Genomic DNA, 26,561 nt, shown 5'->3' on the forward strand with positions numbered 1-26,561 from the left:
GGTGGCCCAGGGCCAGCTAAGCGGCATGCCCCCCCCCCCTCTAGTGAGGAAAAAGTGGTCCCATAATTCATGCGGTGACACAAAATGGTGTTTCCCAGAACTCACAAAGTAATTTAACGAGCGCCTAGGCTGGAGGCTTCAGCATTGTGCAGTATGCCTGTTAGTTATGAAAGTAATACCTTAAGGATTTTAATCTCCCAAAGAAGACTATTTTCTCCTTAGCATGCTGCCAATTCACCGGCATTGATTAAGTGGCACCGGCCTGTGCAGACAGAATGATTACTACAGTTTGCACAAAAATTGATTTCAAAACTTTGCAAAGAGGGGAAAAAAGGGTATTGTCAAGTACTCTGGATTGATCTGTGGAGTTTAATATATGGATGTTCTGCACATTAAAAACCACACTTGATACATCAGCCTCGCTAGGAACATTGATAAGTGTTAACGTGACATAATGAAAAGTATAAATCACCACTGAATGAGAATCATGCATCATGGTTGCGATTTAGATAAACTTTTTTTTTTTTAAGCTAAAGAGAACTGGAGATTCAAAATTGTTCTTTGTTCTGGACATTTATGATTTAAAGCAGAATTCCTGCTCACCCCAGGACAAAAGCACTAGAACCATCCCACACTGCAATATACAGTATATATGTAAATTATATTAAGCTATTACATGGGGAAAGGTTAATGAATTTCCTGAACCTAAATGTGATCGCTGTCAAAGTAAAAAGCCAGATAATGCTTCTTATAGTGAGCGGGACTGTTAAGGATAAAGCTACAGGTTCACCTTAACGGCAGCCCTTCAAACTGAACATATTTGGCTGTCTTTGTGTGTGTCCCTCCCATCCCCCACCATCGCTTCATTTGGTGGCCAGGGGCTATATGTAAGAAGCCCTGTGTAAGGTCAAAGTTGTGACTTACAGTGGGGCAAAAAAGTATTTAGTCAGCCACCAATTGTGCAAGTTCTCCCACTTAAAACGATGAGAGAGACCTGTAATTGGCATCATAGGTAGACCTCAACTATGAGAGACAAAATGAGAAAACAAATCCAGACAAATCACATCGGCTGATTTGGAACCAATTTATTTGCAAATTATGGTGGAAAATAAGTATTTGGTCACCTACAAACAAGCAAGAGTTCTGGCTCTCACAGACCTGTACCTTCTTCTTTAAGAGGCTCCTCTGTCCTGCACTCATTACCTGTATCAATGGCACCTGTTTGAACTTGTTATCAGTATAAAAGACACCTGTCCACAACCTCAAACAGTCACACTCCAAACTCCACTATGGTGAAGACCAAAGAGCTGTCGAAGGACACCAGAAACAAAATTGTAGACCTGCACAAGTAATAATTAAGTTTCTGCTCACCTCCATGAGAAAGGGTGACTAAGCAGTCAATCACTAAGAGCTTACACAGGGTTGAGGATTCTCTTGCCACCCCCATGTGACAGCCAAGGGTAACTGAATGGCCAATCACTGAGTATCCTCTTCATATGAAAGCGCTGAGCAGCCAATTACCAAGAGCTTACTGAGGCTGAGAATTCTCTTCCCATCCTGAAGTGACAGTGCTAGGTGACTGAGGAGCCAATCACCAAGAGCTTACACAAGGCTGACTATTCTCTTGCTACCCCATGTGACAGCGATGGGTTACTGAATAGCCAATCACCAAGAGCTTACTCAGGATTCTCTTCCCATCTTCATATGACAGCACTGAGCAGCCAATCACCAAGAGCTTACTGAGGTTGAGGATTCTCTTCCCATCCTGATGTGACAGTGCTAAGTGACTGAGCAGCCAATCACCAAGGGCTTACACAAGGCTGAGGATTCTCTTGCCACCCCCATGCGACAGCAATGGGTAACCAAAAGCCCTCACGGGCAGGGCCCTGCTTACCATCTTGTCTTGATTTGTATTGTAATGTCTTCCTTATATTGTAAAGAGCTGCGCAAACTGTTGGCGCTATATAAATCCTGTATAATAATAATAACTGAGCAGCCAAGAGCTTATACAGACCTGAGTATGCCTTTCACATACTCATGTGATAGGGCTGGGAGATTGAATAGCCAATCACTAAGGGCTGAGGATTCTCGTTCAATCCTCATATGACAGCACTGGGAGACTAAGCAGCCAATCACCAAGAGCTTGCATAGGGCTGAGGATTTTCTCGCCTTCCCCATGTGACAGTGTTGATTGATGCCCATGGTTTTGGAATAGTATGTCCAACATGCTCATATTAGGTGTGATAGTCAGGTCTCCACAATCTTTTGGCCTTAGTGTACGAAGTGCCTCTGGAAAGTACAGGAAGGAAAGCTGAAGTTTCCCAACTGCTGTTTGCAGTCCTTTCAATCCCGCTCATTTGTCTATTCTTCACCAAATTTCAAGGGGAAGAGATGATTCAGGGACTAAAGTCATAGGAATATAGCTATATTCTCTCCATCCCTACTGAAAGCTTTTAATGATGGAATGAACAACTCTTAGCGAATACGAACTTGCATACAAATCATGATCACCTCATATATACTCTGCTTGATATCTTTAAGCAATAACAAAATAATCCAATTTACTATAACGTTAAGTCCTTCAAGGAAAGAAATTGTGATGATTTGGAAAACACAATTAAACAATTGTTCCCTCTCACCTTGTCCTTCCGGAGTCTCACCAAAGGGGTTCACTTCAACCTGAGTGGCATCGACTTTCAGGAAGAGCTCATACAGCTTCTTAATCTGATCGGCGGCCTGCATTTCATTAAACACAATTACTCCGCGTGGAAAGGATGAGTCTTATATGAAATATAAAATTGTTCCATAACACACTCGAAAGCATTACAAATGAGGAATTAAAAAGAGGAAAACTGAGGATAAATTGTACCTATGATTTAACGCAAGCTTATAAAAGAGTCATCAACACGATGCTAGGCTGCACTAAACTGAATATTAGTTCACAAAATTATATACTGATTAATGTCCTGGTAAAAAGAAGTGTGATTGCCTGCAAGTTTTAATTAGCAAAGATAACATTTATTTGATATTATAAAAGTGTGTTTTGTTAATCATTCAAAACATAATTTTGTAAAATTTTTACCAACAGCATCAGCCAATGTTCTGTACTAAATTACAAGCCAATTCATTTAGAACTTGTTTTTTTCTTTTGAATGATTTTTTTTTTCTTTTTTTGATGGTTCTGTTTGCAGCAGCTCAGATGTAACGCAACACCCTGCATCCCTAATGATATAAGCAATGCAACGCACAGTGCCGATACAAATCTGTGCATACAACTAGGCTGCCAATTAGCTGGGTTCAATTGGACTACCAAAGGGCCTCTGTACCATCAATGGGAGCAGCCACAGGGTAGAAAATGGTGCACAAAACCAGTAACACATTACTTAATAAAAGGGTCAGTTCCCCCAAAAGAGAGAATTTGGCTATCTGGAGCCTGGTGGGCCAGGTCAGCTTCCTGTTTAAAGCTGGCCATACACCTATAGATTATCTGCAGATTTTCTATGGTCAGATGGAAAAAGTGCAACAGATTCCTTCATCTACGCTAAACTGTGTGGATGGAGGAATCTCCCACTGGGCCAAGCTTCTGTATCTTGCTAGTTGGTCTTGCTGGCTCTCAAAATACCTGAAAAATGCCTGCATCCAATCAGATTGTTTAGCAGGGAGAGTGGGAGTTTCTTATGACACCCTGGGAATTAACCCATAGGGTCCCTCCCTTACACTGCATCCCATAGTCTCAGCTCTCTATTACCCAACAGAAATGACTATACTATACAATGGTCATGTATTACTATTCCTGCTACAGAAGAGGAGATTGGGAGTCCCTCATAATGGACACAGCACATGTACAGACCCAGGAATTTGAGCACAGATACCTCACCAATACAGTCCCCTAGAGATATGTGAAACGTTTAAGTTATGTTCTCTAGCATCTATAAAAAAAAACAACTGAATTTCTGTTTTGAGTGGACTGACCTTTTAAATGGTCCTTCCCTTTCTTATTCATTACAAACTGATCAAGCACTTTCTATTTTGGCATTCTGCTTTGAAAAACATCTGAAATCACAATATATAGCAGTAGCAAAGTTGGACTGAAACAAAGTCTCAAAAAGCAACAAAAATCGGAAAGCACAACTGAAAAGGAAACTTGTGATGATGGAATACTGCAGGTTGCCATTGTTGATTTGCTGAAAATACTACCGTACTCTCTTTGTCATGCTCATCCCTCCGGCTTCAACACTGAACCAAAACTCTGCTCTCTCTTCACCTGCATATTTGTTCTGGTTATTCCGAAAGTAATGAAGCTGCTGGATTATTATAAGTGTCTGGCAATCAGCATTTTAACAAGCAGAGATCTGCAGCAGCTTGCATATCCGTCTCAGCACAGGTTTCCATTAAAGCCACCCAGTCGCTTTGCTGCAAAAGTTAAAGCCTACAAAAGAATATGTTTAAAAGGAGAACTATGAGATGAGTGAATTACACTCATTCTCATAGTTAGAGCCGACGTGACACACTAAAAAGGTCACATGTCGGCTCTATTGATCGGGAAGTGAGAGAAAATATACCGCCGATCGCTCACTTCCCGATCACTTGCCTGCAGAGCGGTGACTGTTACTCCAATCTCCAAACCTCCAGAACTGACTAGAGGAACGGACGGGAGAGGGGGCGGGCATAGCTGGCACTGCCTCTAGATAGACAGAGCCCACTGTCAATCAGCCAGCAGGGTGGATCTCGACAGTATTGTCGGGATCCATCCCAACTGCAGCGCTCTCAGTATATAGAGAGCAATAGCCCGCTATATACGGAGTTTTGGGTCACGGGAGGACATCAGTATATGTCCTCCCATAAACCTAATGAGAACTATGGGAAAAAAGTCTACCCACCATAGTTTTCTTTCAAGGGCAGAATCACGTTTGCACGGCGGAGTATTGTGGCAATGCACTTTTTACCACAACACACCACAAAGTAAAAGTGTGATTCTGCCACTAAAGTAGTCGATGCAACATGTTAACGTAGATTGGCATGTTGCAGTGCCATTCAAAACAATCTTAGGCCCCATTTACATTATTACAGCACTGCTCGCAACTTGCAATGGTGCAATGCAATATCATTCATTCTGAATGGCACCCTAACGGACCGTGCTGGCACAGGTGCACTGCGCTGCACTAATGTGCACTGTGACGTGGTTTGCTGCCAAAAAAGGTGCAGCTCTGATTTCTGGGCTGTTGAGGTGCAATGGCAGTCCATTCATTTTGAATGGGCTGCCAAACACAACGTACGTTACCGCATAGTATTAAAAGTGACAAAGCGACGTTAAAGGATAATCCCCCCACCCCAATACCAATCTAAGGACTTATCCTAAATGATGCCTCTTGATCTGATCATCTTTTTCTTTACAGTAGTTTTCAGGAGTCCCCCTCCAGCGCTGGTGTCAGTCTCCGATCCAATGCTGACTCCTCTCTCTTCCTGGTGCTTCCTGTCCCACGCAGCTGCATTGACTTACCTTGTATCTCTCCTCGTCTCCCTGTCGAAGATCCGAACTGGGCATGTGCCTGCCCCAAGATTCTTTGCGGCCGCCGAAAATCTTCAGATCTTCGAACGGGAGTGCACAGCGAAGACACAGGTAAGTGTAAACCCTTTTGTAAAGTTTTTCTTTTAATTTTTTTTGCATATATCTACTGCTTGCCAGCAGTAGATATATGCAAAAACATGCGAGGGTTTAATAACCCTTTAACACATGTGCATTACCGCTGCACATCTCAACGGGTAGGGGCAAACCTAGCCTAAGATAATGCAGCTCTAACAGACAAGCATCGCAGCACACCACAACACAGCACAAAGTAACACACACTTATCAGTATACTTTGACATTCTCACCAGCTTTTAACTTTTGCAGCAAGGCGACAGCACAGCTTTAATGAAAGTTATTTTTGAGCATGCCGTTGGTTCATAGGCGTCAAAGGAAACAGTGGTAAACTGAATTGCAGCTACCACTGTAATATCAACCGGGAAAAAAAAGGCAGCTATTATGAACATAATGAAAATAAAGTTTTGCTCGGCTCTGTAATAAACCTGGCATACGTGGATTTATTAAATCATCCATTAGATGAACCAGACACAGTAAACCGTTACTTGGTTGTTTGTGAATAATGAACATTTCTGCTCTTGCATTCCTATTCCCAAAGCAAAAAAAAAAAACATATAAAAAAAAAGAAGGGTATGAAAAAAAATAGCGAATATCGTAGGCTATGAGGGCAAGCTGGGGGAAACAGAAGCACAGCAGCAGATGTATGCGTCCCCTGGAATGTATCATCCAACTGCTCGCTGATTCCAATTGTTTAAGGCTGACTTGTTGGGCGTAATAACACTTAAGTTATTGATGTGTTGTGGTTTAGGCATACTCCCGACATGAGATAACAGCTCTCCGATGGAGACGCTGCTCCCAACAAGGTTGCTTCATTATGAAACCGTACACAGCGGTAACCTGACTTGTGTTCATAATACAAAAACAGCCGAGCGTTACTTGATCAGCAAGTTATAGTTGAAGCTGACCTATATTAAAATGCTAGAGAACAATGATTTTTATTTTATTATTTATTATGATTTTTCAATTAATTTATTTATTTTAGCTTTCAACAGGTTGGTAAAGTTGTTATGTCTGTCTGTGTCACCACTGTGGAGATATCCCATCACTTCTTGAGTGCTCCATGGAACTAGAACTGAACAGTCTCTAATTAATAGATGGTAATAAAAGGTCCTCTATAGGTTTTCACTGATGTCTTAAATGGGGAGATTCTCGTCACTTATTGCGTGGTTCATTTTGTACATAGATCGTAAAATATAAAATGACAGTTTACCTTAAAGATGAACTCCAGGAAGAAACAAAATTAACCCTTTCAGTGGCACTAACCCCCATGTGACTCGCTCTCCTTTTCCCCGTGTGACTATATTGGTGCTTGCTGCTTAGGAGTCAGGGAGACAGTCCTCAGCGCTGTGCAAGCATTAACTAAAAGAGACTTGGAGCTTACACAGCTGCTGTACAAGCAGAAGGAAATGCAATAGCCCCCTTTAAAACATTGCTCCTACACTTGCTGCATACAGTCAACAATAAACCTCAATGTAAATACCTGTTTTTAATCTCTTTTGAAGGGTTGACCATGAAAATCTGGCAAGTGTGCCAGTCTGTTCAACTGGTGGGCGAAAACTCCTTCAGAGCCGACAATGCCTTAGAGCTACGAACGCCGGTGGGATGACGTCACTGCCAGAGGATTCAGCAGCATTGTTGGGCCTACACAGGCGAGCATACTTGCTGGTACTGCCTTATAACCACCGCCTTCTATTAAGAAGCCTTGCTGGACAGGGGAGGTTCCTAAAGGTGGCCATACATGTATCGATAGGATTATTCAATTGATCGATCAGTGTGATTAAAATTATCAAAAAGACACGTAAATCACAGACCCTTCATTCGATCGATTATGTTAATTTCTGATCGATTTTAAAGCTGCCAAGCCAATCTGCTGTGGCAGAATTTTATTAGGCGTGTCTGATCGACTGAACGAATATCTCTGTGTCAGATAACCAACTGTAATAGAGATCAATTTGTTTAATTGATGATGAATCTCTTGTTTGCTCTCGCTCATACCTAGGTCAATCACAAATCGATGTGTTTGGCCACCTTAAGGAGAAGTATTGAGTAAATTGAACTCTTCCCAATATTTTGAGCCGGTGTGCGATACTGCAGCTGTCACATGCCAGCTCTATAGGTCAAGAACTGAGCAATCGCACACTGCCAATCGATTAGCTCATGGCGTCTCCTTGCAGAGAGCGTAGACTGTCAGTCATCACTTCCTGTAGGGATTCGCCCCTACCCTCTCTGTTGCTCCAGCGCTCATTGGAGGGACAGGCACGAAAGAGGGATGGTACTCTAAAGAGCCAGATCAAGCTGTCAATCAGTCAACGGGCTTGATCTCAACAATATTGTCAGGATCCTTCCCAGGTGCAGCGCGACTCTGCGCTGTCAGCATATAATCGGACAATAGCCTGCTATTTGCTGAGTTTGGGTCACATAAGTACATTAGTTAATGTACTCCTGTGACCAAAAAGGGAACTAAAGCCAAAAAAAAAGGTTTGCCTAGAGTTACATAGAATTTGAGGTTGAATGAAGACACGGGTCCATCAAGTTGAACCTTTGTGTGTCTGTGCGTGTGCGTATACGAGTTCCTTTGTGGTCTTGTTTGTAAGAGTACCTGTACCCCTGTATGTTACAGTCTCTGAGGAAGGTATCTAAATTATTTTTTTTAATGATTCAATACTCTCTGCTAATACCACTGCTTGTGGAAGAGAGTTCCAACTGTAACCGCTCTAACTGAAAACAAGCTCCTGGCCTGGAGTTCTCTTCTAAGACATACCGGGGATGATTTACTAAAGGAAAATAGGCTGTAGGCATTGTAAGGATATGTTCACTCTGCAAAGAATAGCTAGTCATGTGCAAGGAAAATAAAATAAACCAGCATTCTTGCTTGCACATAATTGGATGATGAAAGTCAGCAGAGCTCCCACCCATTTACTAAACTAAGGTGAAACTGCCTGAAAGTGCAAATTCCCTTATAAAAGTGAACAGCCTATTCGCCTTTAGTAAATCAACCCCACCATCTCAGAAGACGCCTGTCAATTCTCTATTTCCCTTACCTGTTGCCGCAGAGGTCCTTTGAATCCCAAATTGTCCGCCATCTTCAACGCCTGGCTGTCTTTTATCCCTTCAAATATGTCTATTTCCTCCTTTAAACCAAAAAGAAAGACAAAAGGGAAAGAACGGTTAAGCCAGACGAGAAAGTCACTGTGCAGAAGGAAGGGGAAAAAAAATTTAAGTCAGCTATAAATGAAAAATTAATATGTGCCCTCATGCCAAGATTTCAAAGTTGAAAACAGGTGCCTGAAGGATACATTATAATTATGTCACCAGGCTTTGAAGGAAGCCCTGTCACAACAAGACGGTGGCACAGCGACAAGACAATCTGACACCGCTTTTCACTTCTAATTACTGGGCAGATGGCTTTGACAAACATTAAGCTGCTAATTTTTCTGACAGGCTTCGGAATCTTATTGCTGTGCCGATGCCACGACCCAGACGTGTTATTACAAAATATGCTTTGGGGAGAGGTCTTTGTTTTGGCTTTGAAAAACATTCATTGTTACATTTCATTCCAAGAAAAAATGTGTTCTAAGGGGCAATCTGTAAACTAGAAATGAACTGATGGGATGTCAGGCAGGGAGCGCTTCTGATCATCCAATCAATATACAAAGTACAGCAAAAGAACCGGAGTTCCAAGGTCCCCGGCAGGTGAAAGGAACATGATCAGTCAAAACAGAAAACTAAATCTAAAGTATTGTCAAAACTTTTTTTTTTTTTTTTTCTATTTTAAAAGCTAAACCGTAAAACAAAATTCTTTCATGTTATTTTCAACTGATAAATCCTGGGAATAACGCACTTCCTGTCCTAGCTCACTCCTCCACTGTACGTCTGGAGGGAGCCATGGTGGCCACCCAGGCAAGATCAACGGGTATTTCCTGTACTTGGTAAACATGTTCTAAGTAAAAGAAAACAAGTGCTGTTATTACATTTCAAGTAGAACTTCCAGTGATTCTTTTTTTATTTTCTTAGGATTCCCCCCCATTCCCAATCCATTGTTACCAAGTTCTACGTACCCTCTCCACGCTCCAGAGCTGTCCTCCGGGACTGGTGATCCTCTTGAGGCAGGACGACAATCATGTCATTCTGCCCATTTCCTGTGAGCCTAGCCTGTCATTTACTGTCATCAGTAAAGCTGGGCTCACAGTTCCCCAGAACTGAATGGTGCTCGCATGACATTATGACATTATATGACATGACAATGTCATGTGAGCACCGAGCTCACATGACATTATGACATGACATACCAGATACACTGAGCGAGCTTGCTCTTAGCCTGGTCCTTCCAGCCTCGCTCGTCCCCCCGCCCCCCCCCTCTCGCTGCAGTGGTCTAAGGATCCTCAAGTCATCACGTCCAGTACATTGTGTATACCGTAGCACGTGAGGATGCTGAAGGACATACTATCACTGCAGAGGAGGAGAGAGGCTGGAGGGAGAGATGTGACAGCCAGCCAGATCAGAGGTTCAGGCGATTATAACTTTTTAACAAGCAGCTAAAAGGAGGGGAGGAACATAACAGGGCTGCAGCTAATGATTGTTTTCATAATCGATTAGTTGCCCGATTTTTTCCGATGAATTGATTCGTTGCATTAAAAAACTTCCCTCTAACCAACTAATCGATAATGAGGATAGTTATCAACTATTCTCATAATCAATTATCGATTTAGTCGATTTGTTGTTGCAGACCTAGAACATACCATTGCTGCAGCGGAGGAAGAGATGGGCTGGAGGGAGTGCTGTCACAGCCGGCTGGCTCCAAGGATCGGGTGAGTGTATCTGTTATTTTCCTCCCCCAACCAAAATGAGCAATTAACCCTTGCAGTGCATGGGTAGCTCCACTGCAAGGGTTAATAAACGTTTTGCCCGGAGTTCTACTTTAAAAACAGTGTAACATTTCCCAGCTCCCCACCCCCAAACCACTTCCCTTCCTAGTTACCTGCATTGTGGGGTGTTTCTGCCCGTAGTCTCTGACAGCTTTCTGTATCATTGCATTTACTAAATATGATGTGCAGCCCTTTGGTGATTTCAGGGTCCACACTCAATATCCCATATATCAAGTTAGTTGACCACTGTCCTACCTGCTCAGCACTACCAAAAGCATCAATAAAAGCCCGACAGGGGTTCTAATCCTCCCCTACTATACTAAAAAAAAAAAAAAGTTCTAGAATAAAAATAAAAAAATAAATTAAAAAAAATCACTCATAGGTCTAATAAACCTGGCAACATTCTGCTCATTCCTTAATCTGGTGAAGTAAAGAAAAGTCCTCTAATCCTTCTCCACTCCACCCTAAACCCTGTATTAGCAGAGACCAGTATCTCATCAGCAGGAATCGTTCAGCCATGCGGATCTCCTGCAATGTTGGTCTTCTAAGCCCTCATTCACACGAGAAACGTCCGGCCTGCACAGATCCATGCTGCGTACATGGCCGTATTGGGCCGCTCCCGGGAAGGACAGGTGCTGCGTGTAATTTGTACCCAACAGCCTGTTCTTCCCTAAGGGAGTACGCGGCTGTACGCCGTCCTATGCTCTCACGACCTGCACGTCCATACGGGTGCCCCTACTCCGACAGGATCCCTCCTGTCAGCGTACGAGTACGGACGTGCAGGTCGGGTAGGACGGCGTACGGCCGCGTACTCACTTAGAAATGAACAGGCTGCACCTTTCCTTCCCGCGATACGGCAGTGCACGCAGCATGGATCTCTACGTGCCAAACGTTTCTCGTGTGAATGAGGGCTAAGACTGTCAGCTGCAAAAACACTTTGTAAAGGACGAGCTTTACTGCGATTCTAGCAAAGTATTTAAAAGTATTCTAACACAACCTCTGGTAGCCTGCAGTGTCTTGCTTTTAAGATCCTTCTTACCTAACAGTCCTGTCACGGCTCTCTGCCGTGACAGGGGAGGGGATGGATTCCCCCCTCCCCGCTCCGATCCGCCAGCGCTGACTGGTGGAACGGACAGGGGAGGGTACAGCTGGCTCTGCCTGTAGATAGGTATACTGAGCTTAGGGTGACGGGAGGACGCTAATTTGTGTCCTCCCGTTACCCTAAGGAGAACTATGGGGAAAAGCCCTGGCCCCATAGTTCTACTTTAAGGGGTAAGTCCACTTTCCCAGGTGAGTTTGGGAAAATGGAATTACCCTCCAATCTGGCCCCCTCTTCCCCCCGCTATAATTAACTTTGGCCAAACGCTCCTTCCCCCTCCGCCGATGTACTATCTGTATCCCGACTACCGTGTAGCGCAGCCCTGCAATCCGGATCTTGTTCCGCTCGCAAATGGTAAGCACTCATTGCAAGAATAGCTTCTCATTGGTCAGTGGATCAGAAGCACAAGGAAATGCATTCCTTCATCTGCAGCAGACTAACTACATGCCTATGCAAAGTCACTTGACTGGAGCACAAGAGATGGATTTTAAACAGACGGTACAGCTTCTTTGAATTAGGGCTGCAACAACTAATCGATTATGAGAATAGTTGTCAACTATTCTCATTACCGATTAGCTGATGGGGAGAGGGAGATCATTTTTTTCAATACAACTCATTGAAAAAATAATCGGGCAACTAATCGATTATGAAAATAATCGTTAGCTGCAGCCCTATTTTGACTACTGTTGTATATTGTAACATTTTACAAATGCAGTTGTGCAACTTAAAAAGATATTCAAAGGGCCACTTTAAAGGTTTACCCAATGTTTGGTCTGGCTGGACATGCACATTTATACTATGAAGAGAGGGTGGAGAAAGAACAGCAAGAGCTGCTACAGGACAGCTCCGTTTTATCAAGGGTGAAATAATGGCAATCATCCCAAAAGAAATTATTGCAATTCCCTAGCTCCCTCTCCACCACCGAGTGCCTAACACTTCTCAAAGATATATGTTTGTTGCTGACCCTGTCTTGTTTATGGGCAAACAAAATGTAATATGCTCTGACATTAACAAATATAGTGAAGAGCCAAAAAAAAAAAGCCCTCTACTAAACATGATGTTAAATACAGAGCAGCTTGCTCCTCAAACAGACTTTATCCAACAGACACACATGCAAAAAAAAAAAAAAAGGAACTCATTTCACAACTGAGGTTCAAGGGAGCAAATTATAGCCTAAAGCAGCTTTATGATAATGGAAATACATGACTCTATAATTTTACCTGAAATACAAATCAACAGTTCTGGGTGCACAGTGGGGAACTACAGAATGATTTGCGAGTCAACACTCTTTATGCTAAAATGAGTTAAACCCATTGTTTTGTTTGGCAAAAAAAAAACACTATACATTCTCTTAAAGAGAATGTATAGTGTTATTCAGAAAAAAAAATATTGAACGTATTATAATTTTCTTAGGCAAGTATAATATGAATCAGATGCTGCAGCCAGTGAATGGTGAAAAGATGCAACTTCACACGCTGAAAGCTTTGTCACAGCCATTGTGCCAAAACAGATCTGAATAACCCAGAGGAGGGATCTATCCCCTCTTCTCCTAGCGGAGATGAAAACAGACTAGTCAGTAGTTGTGCTCAGGCTGCTGATAAACACACAGAGCTAAGAAGAGAAATCTCAGTATAATCTGTAAACTGTGTGATGAATGCCCGCTGTATAACATGGAAGTGTGTTAAAGATTTAATACTTTGAATAAAAATGTTATACAGGTGAAACTCGAATAATTAGAATATCGTGCAAAAGTAATTGCAACACATTTAAAATGTAATGTACATTTTAAATCTAGATCACTGGTAGATCGCCATGTCCTCTCCTCCCACCCTCCCACTGCTTCTCTGGATCCCCGCTGCTCTCCCCAGCGGGGATCCGAGAAGAAGTGAAGGAACCGGCGGCGGGGGAGGGCGGAGGACGGAGCCGCTGTCACATAACTAATGCAGAGCGGTGAGGAGAGAGAGAGAGACGCTCGGCCAGGATCTGACAGCCGGCGCCTCTCTCTCCCCTCACTGCTCGTCCGTTCTGTCACAGCGGCTCCGACACCCCAACCCCCCCCCCCCCCCGCGGCTGAAGTGCTCTTTCACTTCTCGTCGGATCCCCCGCTGCCTCTGCCCGGGAGAGCAGGGGGGATGCAGAGGAGAAGCTGAGCCCATTTGTGCGTGGCCGAGCGGCAGAGGATCGGTACATGTCAGTAGTATGTACCAATCCTCTGTGCAGGACAAACACTGGAGCGATCGGCTGATCACTCCAGTGTTTGTAAATAACTGGGGACACATAGTACTATGTGTCCCCAGTTATAAATGAATGAACAGGATGTGATTTACATCACGTCCCGTTCATTCATGAGTTTCTCAATGGGGAGAAGCACTCTGTACAGAGGCTCCTCCCCATTCAGAAACTGCTTGATAGTAAAATATTTTCTGAATGAATGGGAAGCCTCTTTGCTTTCCATTCATTTAGAATAGAGGCTGCAGAAAAAGAGATTGAGGACTATGTGTCCTCAATTTCTTTTTCTATTTTAAAAGGGAAATATCAAGGGGCTTTTTAGACCGCTAATATTTACCCGAAGCCCCCCCCCAAGAGTAAAAAAAAAAATTACGAAAATGTAAAAAAAATAAAAATTATGAAAAAATAAAAAATAAATAAAAAACGTTTTTTTTTCTTGCCTCAGGCGCAAAAGGAGATGGCTACGGCTATGCTCCCGTGGTGCTTGTGCGGCTGCCGGCTGAATGTGTCAGACGCTGCAGATGAAAAGGTGCAGGACACCCTATGTGCAACGTCGGCCACACGAGCACCACGGGAGGACAGGACGCCGGGACATGTAGGGCGCACTGGAATGTAAGCCGGCCGACTCGCTGCGTTCAGGTGCGGGAGGGGGTGTGGAGCTGTATTGAAGTCAATGGCAGCGACAATGAGCTCCTCATTTGAAAAGTAGATCTCCAGACGAAAAATAGTGGGCGCCCCTGTTCTAGAGGATTGCTGGCTTTTTGTTCTTTGCATACTGTATTTTCTTTTCCTCCCCAATCTTCTCAGTGGCCATTTTTACTAAGGACAGATTAACCCTTTCGCTGCCAAGGACGTATGGCATACGGACCTACAAAAGTGCTTCCAGCTGGCCAGGTCAGTATGCCATAAGTGTTTTTTCAGATGTCCCTCCAGCGCTGGTGCGGGTCTCCGATCCAGCGCAGACTTCTCTGTCCTCCTCTCTTCTGACGTCCCACGGTGTCTGTGCGGGTGCACGCTGCTCCATAGACTTACCTTGTGTCTCTCCTCGCCTCCAGGCTGAACATCTGAACTGCGCATGCGCCCGCCCCAAGATCCTTTGCAGCCGCCCAAGCCTCTTCAGATGTTTGGACCAGAGCAAGCGGCAAAGACACAGGTGATTTTAAACCTGTTTGAAAAGTTGGGGTTTACTTCCTGGAACTCCGACACACGTGACCATGCACATCACCTCAGGGGAGGAAAATGCCTTTCCCTGATTTCTCCTACGATTACAGATTAGATTTTCCGCCAATGCTTCTGCTGATGTAACCTTCCCAGCATGCAACGCTTGGGCACATTACATTATTTGTGCCAAAGAGGACCAGGAAGTAGAAAAAATGTAATTGGAAGTAAAATAAACTATGTTTGTTTAAATAATGAATGTAAGATGATTTCATATCAGCATGCAGAGCTGCGTGCTGATGTGATATTTAGCCAATGGGGGTATAGGTCCGTTTTAATACAGCTATGTTCAATGTGCAAGACCAAACAGTAAACATCAAAACTTACCTTAAAAATTAGTTCAGGGGTTTTCTCAGCCACTTCTTCTATGTCCACTCCTCCCTGTGGGCTGCCAACCAGCACAGGTCCATTGCACGCCCGGTCCATCAATATGGCAAAGTAGGTTTCTCTGGAGATGTCTAGAGCCTCTGCTACCATAACCTGAAAGGAAGTTAAAAGAAGTTAAGACTACATCTCTCACAATGCAGTGCATGATGTCTAAGCAACCAATTACCAATTATTGCTGTACGGTGTGAATACTTTTTGAGTTCCGGAACAAGCATATTGTTCATGAGCGTCAGACAAGTGTCATAATTCCTTATTCCTACACTTGTACCAGGACAGTGACTCAAGAGGCATTGAAACCAATGTTGGACAAGACAGCCAGACAGCTATTAGCTTTGACCAGCAATGGCAGTCTTCATAAGTGTATTTCGGGTTACGGGCAGGCTCCATTTATAGGAAGATTTAAAGCCCACCCCCAGACAAAAAAAAAAACACACATTTTATACCCCTCAACTTGCTAATATGTGCTTAATTTGTGTTTAAAGCTCAACTCCAGGGAAATTTAAAGTTATCTCTTGCACTGGTGCTGCCCTACAAGAAGTAAACCCCTGCAGTGCAAAGGCAGCCCCACTTAGTGGCTTCACAAGGCAGCCCGCACCCGGGTGACACCAAAATTACAGTCATTTTGGTGTCACCCCCTCTAAAAAGCCCCTCTAAAAAGTCGGGCACTCGGTCATGGACCGAGAGCCCGACAGTGTCAGGAGAGATGAGGGGACCCGACAGCATACCTCATCCCGCCGGGTGAACGTCCCCTCCTCTCTCTCCTGGGGTCCATTACCAAAAAAGCGTGAATCAGATGGCCCCATCCACTGGCAATCGTGCTGCTTGCTGTTTCTCAGGCTCTATTCCCATCATCAGAGTTTGGGGGACACATGGTGCAAGGGGAGCCTCCTCATCCAACCAGTCTCCAGCCAGGTACGCGATAGCTGGCTCTGGCTCTAGAGAGGCAAAGCCATCTGTCGATCAGGCAGCTGGAAGCATCCCAACAATATTGTCAGCATCCTACATAGCTGCAATGCACATCTGCGCTCTCAGCATATAGCAGGCGGCATTGCTCCCGCCCCTACATGATGTCATGACACTACCCCTTTAACACTAAAGGACCCAGTGGGGGCCGCCTGTGATAAACACATTAGCCAATTGGCAGCATCCACAACAGGAAGCAACACGGGCACAGCAAGGAGGACCCTCCCACACTGCAGGTTATAAGGAAGAAGAATCTGATGTGGCCTGTCACAATCAGCTGTTTCAGGTAATATGAGCTTTTGGTTTAGCTAGTAATTAGCAATTAGCTAAAAGGGGTATAGTGGAAGGAAAAAAATGTTTTTTCTAAACTCCCTGGAGTTGAGCTTTAAATGGGCTAACTTAAGGACTGCCATCCTTGCATTTCTTTATCTGGTTTCTACCGAACAAGTAGGACACCTCATTTCATTTTTAGAACTACGAAGCATCAAGCTTTTCTTTTCGAGATCCAAACATTTAAGCACGGAGCCTCTGAAACATGCTAATTTTATCCTAATGAAGTGACATTCCCGGTGTTCTATATTAAGGCGCAGAGGTGCAGTTAAACACAGAGGATAATGAGGCCGGTTTTACCATCACTTGCGCCTTTTGTTTTCCCTATTTTAAAAGAAATGCCTTTCCTACAGTAGCGGGAACATGGACACCTGCCAAAAGCCAAGAGAGAGGCTCATTAATTGCCTGGGTCTTGAAATTCGCTGAAGTATTTTGTGTGCTGCAAAAAAGGGGTAGTGGTGATCTGTTTGTCAGTCGTCAGACTGCATTTTACTTTTCCTGGGAAAAACGTAATTAGAGCAGATCAAGAGCGATACCGTTAGAAGATGCTTAAAACCAAATATACAACCAAAAACAGATGCTTAGCTTTCTGTGCAAGACACAGCAGGTTTTATTTATCAAAGCATGTTTTAAGACTGAGCATACTTTTACATACCATAGCCAGTTCAACATATCTGAGCAAATGAGTAAAAACTACAAGTATAACCTCCCACCATTTTTCCTTTGTCCTGCTCTCAAAGAACTTTGCATACACAGTCAAAAGAAATACAACATTTTTGGCATCCCATCAGATAGGTAAGCTCCTTGGGTCAGTTTGTGATTTTTTGGTAGGGTTAAGCAAAAAGCAGGAACACCTTGAAGTGAACTGGTCAAACAAAAACAAAAAATCTAAGAAAAAACCCTGTTTATATGGCAGGTATCTATCACCTGTCTTCAGTCCATCATACTGATAGGCCTAGCACAATGAGTGAGAGGCAAGGGTCAACACAAAAAGGAAGTTCTGAATAGCAGAACAGCCTGAGATTTCAAGATTGTTGTTTAGTTGTTTTTAGGTGAAAATGGGTGTCATACGAATATGATTTAAGCAAATTACACAAGAACTTACCTTGCTTACTTTAACACCACCCTCGGCAGTTTGTTTTGTTGTCAGATTATAACCAATCATCTGCTTTGTGAGAGCTCCCACCTTCTCTGGACTGTAAGACAATTAAAACAAACATATCAAACAATTATTTTAAAAGATAAATATATCTTATCTATGTGACAAGATAGGCAGCCATGTACAACTAGTTATCAGCAAAACTCTACCCTCAAGAAACATATACAGACTTCCCTGGAAGTCTGTGATTCTCCAACTGTGATTGTCCCATAGATGTAAGCTCCTTCAGTTGGCCACTGGGCTGCATCTCTGAGAGAACTGAAAGGCAGCCCAGCTGAAGGAGTCTAGTCGGCAGGCTGACAACACTGCTGCTAATCATAAAACAGTGGCTAAGCAATATCAGCCTGCAAAAGGAAGTGATGTAACTGGCAGGAATGCCAGGTAAAAAAAAACCTTTACAACACAAGATTTCTGTATTCACCCTAAAATCCTTTTGAGTCCATTTACTCAACCAGCATGCCAGCATGCCTCAGGTGATTAGCAAAGCAGTACTGACAGAATGATCATAAACACAGTGGGGAATCTGTGTCCCTCAATGGACTTGAAAAGAATTTAGGGTGAGCGCAAAAAGTCCTTTTCCTTTCCTATCGAAGAACACAGGAAGCCTTTACCCTGAGGACATTCAAAAGCCATGCAACTGAGGGGTGGGTAAACAATCACTAACAGGCCCAAAATACCAGAAAACTGGGTACTGCCAACAGCTCAAAGAGCCATCTAAAAGGACCTTACACCTGAGGCTGGCATCAGATGAGGCCGAAACATCCACCTTGTAATACTTAAAGAATGTGTTCCGGGTGGCAGTCCTGCAACTCTGGCACACAGTTGCCTGATGCCACAAAGAGATCAAGACCTAGCACAGTGAGCCTTAACAAGAAATGAGGGAACTTGATCCTTGAGACAATAAGCTTGAACAATGGTCTGTCCGAGACACCTAGAGATGGCGGAATGAAAAGCCAGGGTGCCTTTCCAGGGGCCATCCAGATGATCTTAGAGAAAAAAAGAAGTCATAGGACTCAACACTACCTTTTCACCAAGCGACAGCAAAAAGGGTTCTTTGCAAGATACAGCCACCATTGCAGACACTTGGCTCGCAGAGGTGATAGCTATAAGGAAAGCAACCTTGTAGATGATAGCAGAAAGAGAAACTTTTTTAATGCATTGAAACTGCTGGTTCTGAGAGAACCAGGTTATGCTCCCATGGAGTCACAGGGGAAAGGATAGAGGGAAGGATAGGGGAAACCACATGAAAGACCCCCCTACACAAAGGTATTAATCAAAAAGTGAGAAGCCAACAGTCTCTGCAACAGAATGAAAAAGTGCAGAGACCTCACATTTGATGGTGCTGACAACAAGACGATGGTCTAGACCCAACTTCAGGAAGCAGCAAAGAGAAGCTCCTGGAGTAAACATTTGATGAGGAACCTTTCAGGATGTGGACTTCATAGCCATGAGCACTGTAGAAATCACAGACAGAGATGCCAGTTGTCCCTTAAAACCTTGGCTTCAACAGTCAGTCATTCTGTTAAAGCCAAAGACGGAGAATCAGGATGGCAAAATCGACCCTTGGGAAAGAAGCCCTGGATGGTCTGGTAGGGACCCACATTGCATCTGCTAGAAGTCATAACAGGTTGGCATACACTATCTGCATAGGCCAAGCATTAAGAGAGAGACTGAAACAAAGAGGGTACAGTAAAAGAGTCCTTAAGAAGGCATTAGAGGCTCACTCCTATACGGAGCAACATGTGGAAGGAGTATGAACCAGAAGATGGAAACAACTAAAATTATTACCACCTTTTCGGAACAGACATTAGGAAGATCTTGAAAAAAATATTGGTACCTTCTTACTGAGGACCCTATTAAATTTATCAACACTAGGCCACATGTTGTACACCGACGATCTCCCTCACTGCGAGATAATTTGACACGCAGCCATTATAGAGCATTCCAAGACATTGGTACCACGAAAGAAGTAGGCGCATATAAATGTGGCAGGTGTAATTTCTGCCCCAGGATTAACCAGAGCAAATGTGTCACGCTCCCCAATGGCAAAGCGTGGACCCCACGTTTTAGGGCAGATTGTCAAATGGTAGTGGCTATTTGATGCAATGTGCATGTAATGCCTTTTATGTGGGGAAACCATAAGACCACTCCAGAAACATATTTATGACCATATATACTCGATATCAAATGGTAAAACGATGGCACTAATAAGCCGTCATGTGGGAGTTTTTAACTTTGGAAGAGAGAAAGTGAGGATGGGACAGGTAACGAATAGTGAGCTTGTAGCCCTGGGGCACCACCTCCTGCACCCAATCATCTGTTATACAAGGAAGGTTAGTCTGAAGATTAGGCAGGCTTTAAGAGTGAACAGGCAGCTAAGTTTGGGGAGACTCAACATTGAAGACGAGGGAGCGGAGAGAAGAAAGGGACATTTCCTTCAATTGCTGGAATTTCAAAGAGGCTGAATTTTACGAACATGTCTTTTTCAAGCTGCTAAATGTAAGCAGCGGAAATGAATGCTTGACGATACCGAATTACAGCAATTTCCAGCAGAGCATGGCAATGATTAATGTTTTCTTAAAATCAAAAAATTAACTGCCAAGACCAGACAAACTTGAAATATTTTATAGAAATGTTATAAACAAGTCTACAATAAAAATGAAATAAAAATAAGCACACTTAAGGACCATGCCCATTACTTGACGCCTGAAAATTAGTGGTTGTCAAGCTAAAGGAAAACTATGAAATTAAAACCTTATAAGTGAAATTGAAATACTGTGTAGGTCTTGAGAAGTGAAAAGGAAACATTTTAAAGTTTGCAAAATTCATGGAAACAAGATACCGTATATACTCGAGTATAAGCCGTCCCGAATATAAGCCGTCCCGAATATAAGCCGAGGTACATGAATATTCACTTTGCAAAGAATCATATGCAAGGTCAACTGAACAAAAACAGAATTTGTGCTTTTATGCAATTGAATAATTAAATTCAGCACAGCATAACCTTATTCACTCAGCTAAGTAAACATTTACTTTGCTATGTGCACAGCCTGTGCTCAGTAAATAAACCCCAGTGTGTATGTTTTACCCGCTTTTACTAAGCTAGATAAGGGTTGACTAGTTTGTGTCTACAATTTGTAGAACACCACTCACTTGTACGGTGTCCCATACAATATAACGAAAATATTTAAGCAAACTAGATTTCCAGTCCAGTTAACTGGCGCTCTAAATTTGGTCCAGACATGAATGGCCTTTGGCCTTGAAAGGGTTAAAGGAGAACTATGAGGTGAGTGAAAATCACTCATCCTCATAGTTCGGGCCGTGTGACAATGAAACTGTCACACATCGGCTCAATAGATCTGGAAGTGAGCGAACACATGCCGTCGCTCGCTCACTTCTCGATCTCCCTGCAGAGAGCAGTGACTATCAATCACGGCTCCGCGAAGGGATCCCCCCACCACGCTCCGATCCTCCAGCGCTAACTGGAGGAACGGAATGGGGGAGGGGACAGGCAAAGCTTGCTCTGCCTCTAGATAGGCAGAGCCAGCTGTCCCTCACACAGCTGGGTGGATCTCGACAGCATTGTCGTGATCCATCCCATTTGCGGCGATCTCAGTATACCGCAAGCTGTCGCTTATGATATACTGAGCTTTGGGTCACGGGGAGGATGCTAATATATGTCCTTTGGCCTTGAAAAAGTCAGGAGGATGCCAATATATTTCCTCCTGTGACCGTTAAACACTTACCCCATAGTTCTCTTTTAATCATGATTTAAGACTGGTTTGTCACTTTTGAAAGGTACTCTCAGGCACAAGATAGAAACTACTGCCCATAGTACGCATACATTGGGCGAACAGAACCCTAGAGGGCTGTACTATGCATGTGTGCCCAAAGCGGTGGAGTGTACAGATTCAATCCTGGCGGGAAGCGTGTATGTCAGGTGGGTTTCAGGGAGACGATGTAAGGCACAGGGGCCCCCCATAGGTAGAAACTTCACACCCCAGGTATACAAAGGCTGATTTCTTTTTAAAGACTGCATTAAAAAAGGGACAAGAAACAATGGTGATGTAAGGTATGCAGCTACATTTATTTGTTTGCTTTTTTATGACGGGTTTAATAACACTTTAAACCAGATTTTACTGCAATCGGCAATATCCAACGGCTGTGGCTGCTCTTTATTCCACTGCTATAAGGAAAGACTGTAAGCCAGCTCTCTATGCACCCCCGGGGGTTACCTCCTATGCATGCAAGTAGAGCTTGAGTGACATTGCCGTCTGTCTTTTTACAATACCTACAGGCTCTGTTGTTAAATGTAGAAGAAAAGCAATACAAATACAAGTATAGGAGGTACGTATTCTACTGTAATGCTAATGTAAACCTGTTTACTACTTTTGGGATCTTTGAAGTAATGGAATGACAAAAGGGAAAAAAAAAATATTTTAAAAGGTGCTGGTCTAACTAAGGTGAGATAAAATGGCTAAAACTTACTCCTTCGTTAAATGGACGCCACCTTTTAGGCCACTGTCAAAGACTCCTTTACCTCTTCCTCCAGCCAAGATTTGTGCTTTCAAAACAATTTCTCGTGCCTCTGCAGATAGCAAACACAGTAGTCAGACAGTACACTTAATTAAGAACTGTTATAGACAAATACAATTAATTTTGAATAAAATTCATGGAAATGAAAGTGTCAGTCAAAAAATGGTTGTATTTTAGATCTAGGTAGAGGCTGATAGGCCAAGGCAGCCCATGGCTTCTTTTATGTCTTGGAGATTCCAATGGGGAGGTACATCTCACTGTCATCATTCCCAACTCAGTTCCTGTTCAGCTGGGAGTCTTCGGTGTTTCCCAATGCATTCAAGTACCTTAACTATTGACAAAAATATATCTTATTTGTGTATAACTCGGCTGTAGATCCTCAAATCATCTCTGAATTGGTGCGGACACGGTCCTTCCTTCTGGAGGGTGGCTACTTTTGTTCCCCATGGTCCCTGTGTGTGTTGTAAAGTAGCCACAACCTCAATACAAATTATAATTGCTCAGAACTGACTCCTGTGATGGACTACAATCTCGGGTTTAGTTTAATAGTTATTAAACCAAACCCGAGATTGTAGGCCATCACAGGAGTCGGTTCGGAGCAGTGACTACTTTACAACACACAGGGACCATGGGGAACAAAAGTAACCACCCTCCAGAAGGAAGGGCAGTGTCGGCACCAATTCAGAGATGATTTGAGGATCTACAGCCGAATGATACACAAATACGATACATTTTTTGTTAATAGTTAGGGTACTTGCATTTATTTTTTAAGATGTAACTGCTGGGTTTAGTGTCACTTTAAATAATGCGTCATTGTAGTACTTGAAAAAGGTATGTATTACCCCTTACAGGGATCACAGTACTTTCCCTGACAATGCCTTAATTTGCTTTTCTTGCCAGAAGGACAGAACCATCTTGTTTTAGCCATCACCCAGGGTCAGCATCTACTTCTTGGACTGAGATGCTGGCTCATAGATGACACAGCCATGTAAATCCTGGTGTTTGTGCAGTTGCTGGCTGTATTCACAGGGGTCTGATATAAATTATCCCTTGCTGCAGCTTTTCAACTTGTGCACGTTCCAAAGTTTTAAAATTTGGAGTCTTGCTGCTAGGGGAGAGGAGACTGATGAAATGCTTTCTCCTGCCTGCAGCAGACTGATGACATCATTTTAGCCTAGGCAAACCCAGTGGATTGCTTTTTTAATGGGAATTGTAGAACTTTCTTCCACAAAATAATACTTCTGTCTCAAACAATTCATCCACACAGCTACCTCCTCATGTTATTACTGGCCCCTCCTTTTTAGATTGTAAGCCTTCTGGGGCATGGCCCTCCTTACCATCTTGTCTTGAATTGTATTGTCATTGTAATGTCTTCCTTATATTGTAAAATGCTGCACAAACAGTTGGCGCTATATAAATCCTGTATAATAATAATAATAATAATAATAATATTCAGCATGTCATTCAATCAGACTTGTTACTTTATTTAAAAGTCCACTATAAGCATGGGCTGTCCCTTGTAAGCCTCCTCATTGGTTAAGTAGGCCATTTCCGACTTTAAAAGATTGATAAGATGGGGCGGAGGTGGGAATTGGAAAACTAAGTTTGACTATTACAAGAAATGGTTAATAATGGCATATCATTTGAGCTGCTCCTATACCGCTGGATCATTCTGCCGTATAGTAGTTACTGAAGGTAACATCTGCTTACAATTTTTTTCCTTCATTATTCGCTCAGTTTGAATTGCCCATGTTTGTGACAAGTTTACTTTCAGCACAGCTCTGTAGTCGCCCACACTTCTCAAATACAAAGCTAGAGGGAATTTACCCCTAGGGAGCTCAGACTGAAAGCATTGTTGCTGCTCTCTTTACAGTTAAAGGCTCATCGTTTACTTCTAAAAGTAAACCAAATAAGAAAAAACACAGTAGCTGTTTAAATTGTCAGCTTATCAGTTTTCCAACAATTAGATAATATGTGGACCAGATCCTTAAAAAGCACATATAATATACGCCAGACATGTTTTTTCACACAACACCCTGCAGTAATAAAAAAACAAAATCAATAAATAAATAATTTTCCTTTTTCTGCCTTTACCGTCAGTCATGTGACCAACGGCTTAGTATTCAAAATATCGTTGGGGGAGTGTGACTATACCTGAACACTGTTTTTCTCATTTGGCAAAGACTACATGACCAATGCCAAAGACAGTGGTCATGTGACTGGAATGGTAGGACACAGTAATTCTAAAGAGTTAAGAAGAAATTATAGCAATTTTTTAAGTAATGTAAAGTGTATTTCTAGTTTTGCAGCCAATTTGGGATAACACCTATTTTTATTTGGTACATGTTCCCATTCACATTGCATAAGCTTAAAAAAAAAAAAGGAGTTTAAAATTGTTTTTATTTGGGTTAGGGTCTTAAAGATTATAATTTTTTTCTTGCTTCTCTTTCTTTAAAATGTTAGGAGGGGCTATGGGGGTGGGGGGGTCTGCGGTGGCTTGTCCATTGTACGTTAATGAAGATGATCAGATAAACACAATCCTCAAATTTCAGCCCTAAGTCTTTCTGTTGGAACAGATCACTGTGACGGGTCTGAGAAAAACCCGGAATCAGCCATCTTGCATTGTTAAAACAGAGGGAAGGTAGGAGAGAGACTGGTCTTTGGAGAAGGAGAGCCATTTGTATTTGTTTAGGGACCTATTTAATAGCCAATTATGTAGAATTCAGTTTCATAACTCAGAATATACTGTCTTTGAAGTAAACTGATCGAAAATCTAGGGGTGTTGGAGATGCCTGGGGGTTACCCCTAGAGAGAGGCACCCCTTCCACTAGTACACAGAATTTGAGAAAAAGTAAAAAATCTTTTTCGACACATCTACATAAGTATATATAGCACTGATATACAGCATTTGCGTTGGATGGGGATAAAGTGACAAGATAATCCCAGCTCCATCCTAAGCTACAAGCGCAACTGTTCAAGTTAGATGGTCAAGCTCTCCCTGTATGTGCGAGCTTAAAGTAAATCTGTTCTAAAGGCTCCTGTGTAACAGTATAAACTGGTCCCAAATGTAGTTACCATGTGGTGCACAATGCTTGTAAAACATTTTTTTCCAATCCCTGAGTGAGCCAATCCTCTATTTGTATCTCGCATGCTCCCTCTCCCTGACACTGTAGCTCACCGTTAGAGGGGTTTTTTTTTTAGCAACAGAGGCAGTGCTGTCAACCTAAAATGCATTGGGCAGGGCTAGGTGTGGCCAGATGCTGACTGACAAGCTATAGACCGTGACAATGCTGACAGACACGCCCCAGCAACATCCTCTCATCCCACTGTAAGGCAAGCGGGCATGGCTATACAAGGGTGACAATGCTGCTCTGAATTCAGAACAGTGCGGCAGAGATGTCGCCCTATCAGAAGAAGTTGCAGGAGTTGGACTTCCATGGTAGAATCCACAGGTATTTGTGTGACTTTGGGGGAAGGGGGAGCTGAAGGAAGAAGTCTATGAAAAAAAATCAACTGCAGATAGACCTAGAAATAAATGTTTTAGCACATTCAATTGAATGCTATAGTTTTAGGGTAATTCATAGAATATTATGGGTTTTCTACAAAAAAACAGCCCAACAAAAGCTGCTTACCTTCAGTATATATTTCTCTTACTAAAACTTACTACAAAAGCGGTTTGAACAAGCAGCCAAGGAGGAGGGATTCAATGCTCTGAATTATCGTAGCTTGAGTTATTGAGCTCTGTAAACCAAATTTTTTTCCAGCAAAGCAGGTATGGAAAAATAATCACAGAGCTCCACTTGCTGGATATAATAATACAAAAATATTCTTAAGCAATATTTCATATTTAGTTGCCTAACAAAGCGACGAATGCGCCCCTTATGCCGCACGTTACATATCGCCGCAAACGTCGCAGTGAGAGCAATAATTCTAGGGGCGTTATCACTGATAACACTAAACTAATGAGCCAAAAAGCTTTTAAAACGTTGCCTATGGTAAATTTTGGGTATGGTCGTTTTTGGCGATTTCGCGGGTGCGCACAATTTTAATTCTTGACGTGTTTGGTGTCTTTTACCCGACGTGACCCCGTCTTTTATATTTTACCCCCAAAAATTGGGTAATAATAATTGT

At 42.8% G+C, this 26,561-nt stretch overlaps 1 protein-coding gene across 1 annotated transcript in view; it reads right to left on the minus strand.

Annotated features, from left to right (window-relative positions):
- SUCLG2 (succinate-CoA ligase GDP-forming beta subunit) overlaps positions 1-26,561 on the minus strand; it is a 185,718-nt gene that overhangs the window by 108,809 nt on the left and 50,348 nt on the right. Inside the window, exons 3-7 of the mRNA XM_018554547.1 lie at positions 22,383-22,482; positions 17,841-17,931; positions 15,383-15,535; positions 8,686-8,775; positions 2,640-2,736 (exon numbers count right to left, since the gene is read on the minus strand). Of these exons, the coding sequence (XP_018410049.1) occupies positions 2,640-2,736; positions 8,686-8,775; positions 15,383-15,535; positions 17,841-17,931; positions 22,383-22,482 (531 nt within the window). The remainder of the gene's footprint in view (positions 1-2,639; positions 2,737-8,685; positions 8,776-15,382; positions 15,536-17,840; positions 17,932-22,382; positions 22,483-26,561) is intronic.

Source organism: Nanorana parkeri, unplaced genomic scaffold (genome assembly GCF_000935625.1).
Source record: "Nanorana parkeri isolate BGI_ZX_2015 unplaced genomic scaffold, ASM93562v1 scaffold9, whole genome shotgun sequence".
NCBI classification, from domain to species: Eukaryota; Metazoa; Chordata; class Amphibia; order Anura; family Dicroglossidae; genus Nanorana; species Nanorana parkeri.